The 8007-nt window shown below is 40.6% G+C and overlaps 1 protein-coding gene across 1 annotated transcript in view; it reads left to right on the forward strand.

The window, feature by feature from the left end:
* OSGIN1 (oxidative stress induced growth inhibitor 1) overlaps positions 1–5480 on the forward strand; it is a 32471-nt gene extending 26991 nt beyond the window's left edge. The window contains exons 5-6 of the mRNA XM_069215573.1: positions 289–380; positions 2095–5480. Coding sequence (XP_069071674.1) covers positions 289–380; positions 2095–3115 — 1113 coding nt within the window. The 3' untranslated portion in view covers positions 3116–5480. The remainder of the gene's footprint in view (positions 1–288; positions 381–2094) is intronic.
* The last annotated feature ends 2527 nt before the right edge of the window (positions 5481–8007 follow it).

Genomic DNA, 8007 nt, shown 5'->3' on the forward strand with positions numbered 1-8007 from the left:
ACAGCAAGTGCATGTCAAAGACCTAGGATCGAAGTGGCTAACCTAAAACAACCTTATATTGTGCATTATGTAATGTTTCTGGAGGTCTGATTTCAGTTGTTCAGTGGGGTTGGCATTGCTATGAATCACTCCGATGAGAGCAGGAGTACTCGGTTGCATGCGGCTCAGAACTGTATCCGTGGTCTCTCTAGGCATGCAGACTAGGATGAAGGCTGGGCTAACCTAGAAGTGTCCAAACTACAGAGGGTTGACCTGAGAATCTGATTTGTGATATTTGTTTTATTGTAGTCCATTGAAGGATCCATGATCACACTCAGCCGCGGCGAATGGATGGGCCTACCTGATCTACCCTTTAAAGACTGGGTCAGACGAAAGAGAAGGTAAAGTCTCCCTTTAGATGTTTCATCTGAATGAAGCATATGGTTTATGCTAGCATGATTTACACGTTCTAGGTACAAGATATGATAAATTGTTTCTTTGAGGCACTTACAATATTCCAGTGTAGAGGAGAGTAGGAGAGCCAAATATTTTGAAGATAGCAGAATAGGCCACGACTTTAGACATAGGATACATAAGCAGTATAAAGCTATCAGGCTGATGATGAAATTAGTAATTATCACTCTAATCCACACTGAAACTACATATAGTTAACCTCCTGGAAATATTGCCACTTGAAAACACTTTATGCTGGTGTCGTCTACATAGGACATGGAACATAGGTGTTTTTGGAGCAATAGCATTAAACTAACAGCTTAGCTGGGCTTTCTAGAAAGACATCTGAAAGGAAGGGGTTAAGACTGTACTTGAGCAGATGCCTCAAGGCTGCAGGGACAGTATTCTGTAAAAATAATCTCACGAGACTTCCTGTAATATGGTGGTTCACAGGCTAATATAGGCTGCTGCTTTAAGGAAAAGCAGAACTGGGAGCGAAAGGGATAGATAGGTTTTACCCCCTTTTACTGCAGCATAGTTGAGCGAGTTACTGAAGTACTTCAGAGAAAGTTGAGCGTGTATTCATCCATTATCAGTAACAACCGAAACTTGTGGGGATTTGGTTTGCCAGTGCACCTGCATTTTTTAGTGTTTGGACCTCACATTGGTGCCAATGGGAACAATTCTAAAAGGTCGTCACCCATGAAGATTGTGCCCGCTTTTACAAACCATAATTTCTTTTAAAAAACTGAAAAGGTTTGCAGCGTGTTGTTGCCCTGGGAGTAGCAAAATTAAATTGTAGCAATAATTAGTTCATCTCTCCAAGATTGATAGACTCTACAAGAGGGTTTGCACAAAAGAGCATATTGTGCCCTTGTTACACATGTTAAAATAAAGTCCACATTGTCAACGAGATCAAATGTGTTATTTATTTGTTTAATGTCAAATATAGATCTCTGCCAGCAGTTAGGTATGATTTCATTTCAGTGTAGTGGGTCTGTTAAGACACAATGATACCAGAGGGTATAGGAGTTCTCTTAATATAAAGCAGTATATATGATTGATATATAATATCAATCATAGAATAGCTGATAGTGTGCATTCTTAGCAATTCTTTGGATGTCTTCTCTTCCACAACTGTGAACTATACTGTGTATGTTTTGGAAATGAGACCAGACTAATGACAGATGGGCTTAATGCTATGTTAGGCAAAAATATAAGCTGAGATTACCTAAATATCTCTTTCTTCTGGCCACCCAAAAATGCCACTTTTCCTAAGTAACCATTCCTGCAATATACCTCTTTGGGTGTGAAATATTCCAATGTCTTGGAGAACCTGGCCCTGTTGAGTCTTGCATTTTTGATCAGCCTTTTCCACCTCAGTTCACTTCAAGTGTTGCGAGAGGTTAGTACTTTGACAGTTGAGATTTCTCCAGGTGTGAAATAAAATAGAAATTTCAGTTTCATACCGATTTGCTTGTTTGGCCTTTGTTCACATTTAAAAAACATTTTGTCTCTTGAGGCCAAAAAGGTTAGCAAAACACAAACTACTCCTTTGGACAGTATCATTCATCACTTTTTGATTGCTATTTTGTTAGATCATAGAGTGTTCTTGTGTGGTACTTAAACAGTGTACTTTGTCTTCTCTATTTTTTCAAATAGGCACCTGAGAAATGACAGAGCTACAGCAAGAGACATTGCTCAGTATTATCAGCATTATGTTAAGAATAAAGGCCTGCAAGAAAACTTCATCTCAGGAAGCGTGGTGACTTCAGTTAGGAAAGTCCACACCGGTGCTAACTTCTTGTACAAGAGCGAAGATGCTCACGCTGATCTCAGCTCCACCTTTGATCTGGAGGAACAATTCAACAATACATCCAGTGCAAACAAGGACAGGGGACTTTTTCAGGTTAATGGATTCCTGAAGACGGAGAGTGAACGACAGCAACCCTTCTCCATATACGCCGAGAATGTGGTCTTAGCAACAGGCATGTTTGACAGTCCCTCTCGGCTCGGCATCAAAGGAGAGGACCTTCCTTTTATCTCGCATCAAATCTCCGCCCTGGAAGACGCTGTGAGGAACCAAAGTGTTAGTCCAAACTCAGACCCTGTCCTGATAATCGGTGCAGGGCTGACTGCAGCTGATGCTGTTCTCTTTGCACACCATTGTAACATTCCTGTGATCCATGCTTTCCGCAGAAAGGTGAACGACCCAGGCCTCATCTTTAATCAGCTACCCCAAATGATGTATCCAGAATATCACAAAGTTCACCAGATGATGAAGGAACAGTCCATCTTTGACTCTGGGCCGTATGAAGGCTATATCAGTCTTCCCGAACATTTTGTTGTGCGTTTTGAAGATGACAAGAAGTGTGTCTTTCAGGACAAAAGTGGGCATCACGTGGTCTATAACATTTCTATGGCACTGGTTTTGATTGGGTCCAACCCAAATCTCTCCTTCTTACCGAACAATGGTACCCAATTGGCAGTGGATAATGAGAAACCAGCCATCTCGAAAAGAAACCCTATTGACATTGACCAGTTCACATATGAATGCACTCGGGAAGAAGGACTTTATGCTGTGGGTCCCTTGGTTGGAGATTATTTTGTGCGTTTTGTCCAAGGAGGGGCTCTGGCTGCTGCCAGCTCTTTGTTAAGAAAATCTAACAAAAAACCACCTTAACAAAGGGGGATCGTGTACAATCCAGTGATATTTATTTTTGTAAGAAACAAAACAAGAAATTGGAGCAGTGCCCTGCGATTCTCGGGGGCATCATTCTCCACCATATTTCCAGGCTACTGTATCACATGCTACCGGAGGGCTCTTAGGCACCTAAGGCCTCCTAAACCACTACTGGGGGTCTCCATGCACCATGAGATCCCAGAGTACCTATGAACTCCTTGGCTTTTAGACCTTGTGGTTTTATTCCAAGGCTTTCATACCAGCTGTACTAGGCCTCACTTATTCCACAGTACATAAGAGCTATTATGCCCTTCAGTGCTCAGGGGGCGGTACTACCCCCCACAGTACACGAGTGGCCTTAGACCCTTTTGTACCCTGTGCTTTCATACCACTAGGTACTGTATGGCTCTCATACTTCTGGGTACCAAAGCGCTTTCTCACCCCAGACTACCTCAGGGCTGTTAGGACATACTTTGCAATGTTCAGTGGTTCGCATATTACCAAATTTCTCACATTCCAAATACTGCTGGTGTTGAGAATATTACAAATGAGGTTGACAGTTGTTATTAATGCAAGAATTTCCTGACTTTGGGTTTATTATGGATTTCCTGTTTTAGTAGAGCGTCCGTGGTGCTTGCAACGTACAAGGAAAGAAATGACTTTACATCCCAGCACATCTTGATCTGAGATGAAAGTGTCTCCCTCCAGAGAATAAATGGAAAGTATGAACATGTACAACATGAGTGCTCTGCATCCGCTGTCTGCAGATTAATGAAACAGAGTGCATAAGTAACCGTAGGGACAGTAATGCTCAAAGCATAGTAGATGGGAGGAGAAGATCAACTATCTTGAAAGTGAATGAGCTTCAGTCGCACTTTTCCGAAGTCTCATATCTGGAAATATAAAACATATGTCACATATGAATGTCCTGCAACTATATATATATATATATATATATATATATATGTGTGTGTGTGTGTTCCACTTGGCCCTGATCCCCAGCAGGCAATAATGAAGTGTCCTTCTCCCAGGAAAGTGGTGATTTTTCGTGGTAGTCTACTGCTGGCTGAAGATAAAGTATAATAAGCTAGGTGGCAGGTCGCCCCACCGCAGACCCCCCCCAACACAAAATACTGCATTGAAGGAAAGAATAAGATGGCACGATTGTTGGCTTGCCAAATCTCAATTTATGGCAAAGGCAGAACAGACACAGCTTTTCAGCGAATGTGGTTTATAATTTTTAGCCCTCTTATTCCTAGGCGTCCTTGTCTTTTTCCTAATTCCACTCTGCCGATACTTCACCACATTGCACTTAATGCGCCAACCTGATACTTTAGAGCAGGGAGATCCTAATTAAGGCTTGACAAGAAATGTATTTTTTGTCAAACTACTTCTGTGTTTTTAAAATGTGGTAAGAGAAATGCTTGCAGATTTTTATTGTATTTGACATTCAAATATAAAATATTTGTAAAGTATAATTTATGTCTACGACCTAAAGTAAACCCTGTAAGATCCATGTTCCACAGCTAATGCTGGATATATAGAGGGTGTTCCCAGCATGAAATGGCTCCCGAGGGCCCAGCTGAGTCACCACCGTGGTGGACGGTGACTGCTGTGCAAATACCTCCTCCTTCAGTGCACCAGGTATCAGAGTAGGGCTGCAGGCACCCCCAGGATGTGTCAGAACTGGAGCCTGCTGAATGTAGACTGATACCTCTATTGGCTCTTTACCTTAAGACGCCGCTCACATTTTTCTACATCTTGGATGTCTGAGTTGAAGTTCCTTTTAAGGTCTGTAATCAGCCGAGTTGTCTCCTTTAGTGTTCTCAGAAAAGGTGGTAGCAGAACAGCCTTTGACATACCAGGTGACTTGTCAAGCCTTGGCATTCACGCAGATCACTCGAAAATGAGTGAGTATATGACGTTCCCAGGGTGGACCATAACATCTACAAAATCTCACTCTCGTCCACCACTACGGTGACTCCATCTAGGGCAGCGTCTCGAATCCTCATGATTTGAACTCTGTCCTTCATTCGTATGAAAGACTGATGGTGTACAAGACATGGTAGAGCAACTTAAGGAAGGTGATCCACCAGGTGTGTTCTGGGTACCAGGGTGCCCAGATTGGCGCACGTCTTTACCTTCATTTTGCTTAATTCGTACATTGACAAATAGTCAGTAGACAAAGAAAATGTGACCGTTGTGACAAAAGGACACAGTATGAACTGAAGCCTTGATTCTTAAGTGAAACCAATGAGTCTGTTTCAAACTTTTCATCAACTTAAAAAATACCTGCGGGCAAGTAGGGAGTTGAGCAAATATTTTATTAACCAATCAATAAAATACACTATTTAGTTTAAAAAAATATATATATATATATATATATAAGACAAGAAAGCTAGTAACCTGTCTTGCAAGGTGAACACCTTCATTTTAGATCAGTATAGGAGACTTAATCAGAAGGTTATCACACAGCGGAAAACTTATGTGATAGTTAGATGCGATAGTTAGATGGCCCTCAAACCAAACACCAAAGGAATGCGTTTTTGGGGAGATAGCATACATTCTGTTTACCTTATGTTTTTCATTTGTAAGCTTAAAATACATTAATGGAAATGCTTGAAATAGTACAATTTGTTTACAATAGTTAATTGAGCGTTTCTGTTAAATGGGATAAATATGTGTAAAACCATGTTTTTTGGAATACATTTGCAAGGTGTGACTTTTATTTAAAACAAACAAGGCTACCTTACGATCCCCTATTTAAAACATTTCTCTGAAAAATGGCGTGTGCCTGTTTTGTTTTTTTCTGCATTGCGGATTAGTTTATAGTTCACCTTTTGAAACATGCCCTGCTAAAGCTTAACAATGTTTTTTGCTAAAATGATGGGGTTTTAAAATGTCCCCTTCTTGGTGAATGCATTCAGACTGTTCTAATTATTCTTTTGGGGGTCAGAGGGCTTTACCTGCCATCAGAAAACTGTCGCTCATTATCCGCTGCTTCTCAGATCTCTAAGCCTCAAGAATTAGGATTGAATGCAGGACCTCAGGGCAGCTGAGGAACGTGTTTCTACATCTGACCTCAGCCTGCACGGAAACGCTTATAATGAGCACGAAACCACAGAGAACAGGGTGTTGGCCACCTCAGCACTTTGGCCAAACCCTCTTTTAAAAGTGGAGATCTCATCTCCGCCAGCCACTTGGCGCATACCGTGGTAAAGCGAATCTACTTATTACCAAGGTGGTTCTTGAAATGGCCTTTAACACCCTACTCCCTATGTCTTTTCCCACACCTCACATAGGTATGTGAATCCTTTGTCAAGCCTGCACACCCATAACGTAATTCCAAAACAAGAGGTGTTGCTCTGTCTGATCGCCATTTCTCCTGCATCTTACACTGCCCAGTTACCTTTAGTTCAAAGTTTTGAAGTCAAAGAGAGGAGGCGCTTATCTCTAAATTTGTTTTTGCAAACTGTTGCCTCTCCCCCACCCATTAGGGCCACCTGCACTACCTGCATACTGAAATTAGTGTAATACCATTTTCTTGCAACAAAAAAAAAAAAAACTCAAAAGGAGTTAAATGAAGTATTCCAAAACACCTTGTAAACTGTATTAGGTGGCTGGGGCTCATCTGACAAGATAGACCAGCGGGTAACGTGGCTACTGCAGACTTTTGTGTAATGTGCAGGTCGCTTTCCTATGCAGAAAAGGTTTAGGTTGATAATACGCACGCCGTTGAATTGGCAATCATTTTTGTAGTGCTTGGCTATCCATAAAAAGGACACAATTTTATGATTAGAGGAGGATCAGGAAGTTGTGACCCCCCCTTTCGCTCCTCACACTGTACATTTTGGGGCGCAAATAGAGCTGCAAGAAAAATTCCAAATGCATGTATTCAAGACAGGCACATTTAATTATTTAATAATTATTTGCGCAGATCCCAAAAAATGTAAGGCTTTTCTAAGTTCTACGACTTGCTGGGTATATCAGATACTCCTGCGCTTGCACTTCTTGCTATACCGGTTGCTGCAGAATTTATTCTGTAAAATGCACTACAGAGATGCCAACGCACTTTTTATGGAGATACGATTGAATTGGTAATATGTAAAGTAAGTAATAGTTACAGTTTGATACTTTTTATGCTCAAAGAGATTATAAAGTTCTAATTATGAATCTGAATGCTACAGTATACATTTGTTAATTCTATAAAAGTATCTATATTTTATTATTTTATACATTTATTGTTCGTACTTTTATACACATTTTTTAAAATAAACATATGCTTATCTTATTCCAGAGTATGGACTTTTTTGTGCTGTGCAGTGTCTTACGTTTGTAATATCCATGAATCAAACTAGAGCATTTAGTAGGTTTGATAAAACTACTATGACACGGGCTACTTTTGAATATAATACATGATTCAGTAGTAGCACCTAAAGAATGGATGAGAAGCATTAATGTTAGTCAGAAACCAAGAGAAATCATGTACAGTTCTTTTTAAAATGCATTCAATTTTACAAAATGGCTTCCTTCTTGTGCCAACACTTTGGAGAACTGTAATGTAATGTATTACGTAGAGACAAGATATACTTCCTTCTTTATTTGAAGTGACCAAGGAAAAGCTTGTCTCTATACTTGACCTACGTAATGGGGGAAAAAGGTATTAACTAGGCGAGAGAGCAGATGGTAAAAGATCGGAGATTGGTATATGTGGTTAGATGGAGCCTAGACCATTTAAGCATAGAGGTATGATGTGAAAACTGGAACATCCTTTGTTTATCAGGACACCTGTGTCAAATGATTGTTTTAACAGGCACTCCTTACTCTTGCCATTCCTGGCCTCTGGAGTCATGAAAACCGGGGCAGGAGAAGGAAGTAACTCTTGCCATAAG

This window comes from Pleurodeles waltl, chromosome 12 (genome assembly GCF_031143425.1).
Source record: "Pleurodeles waltl isolate 20211129_DDA chromosome 12, aPleWal1.hap1.20221129, whole genome shotgun sequence".
NCBI lineage: Eukaryota > Metazoa > Chordata > Amphibia > Caudata > Salamandridae > Pleurodeles > Pleurodeles waltl.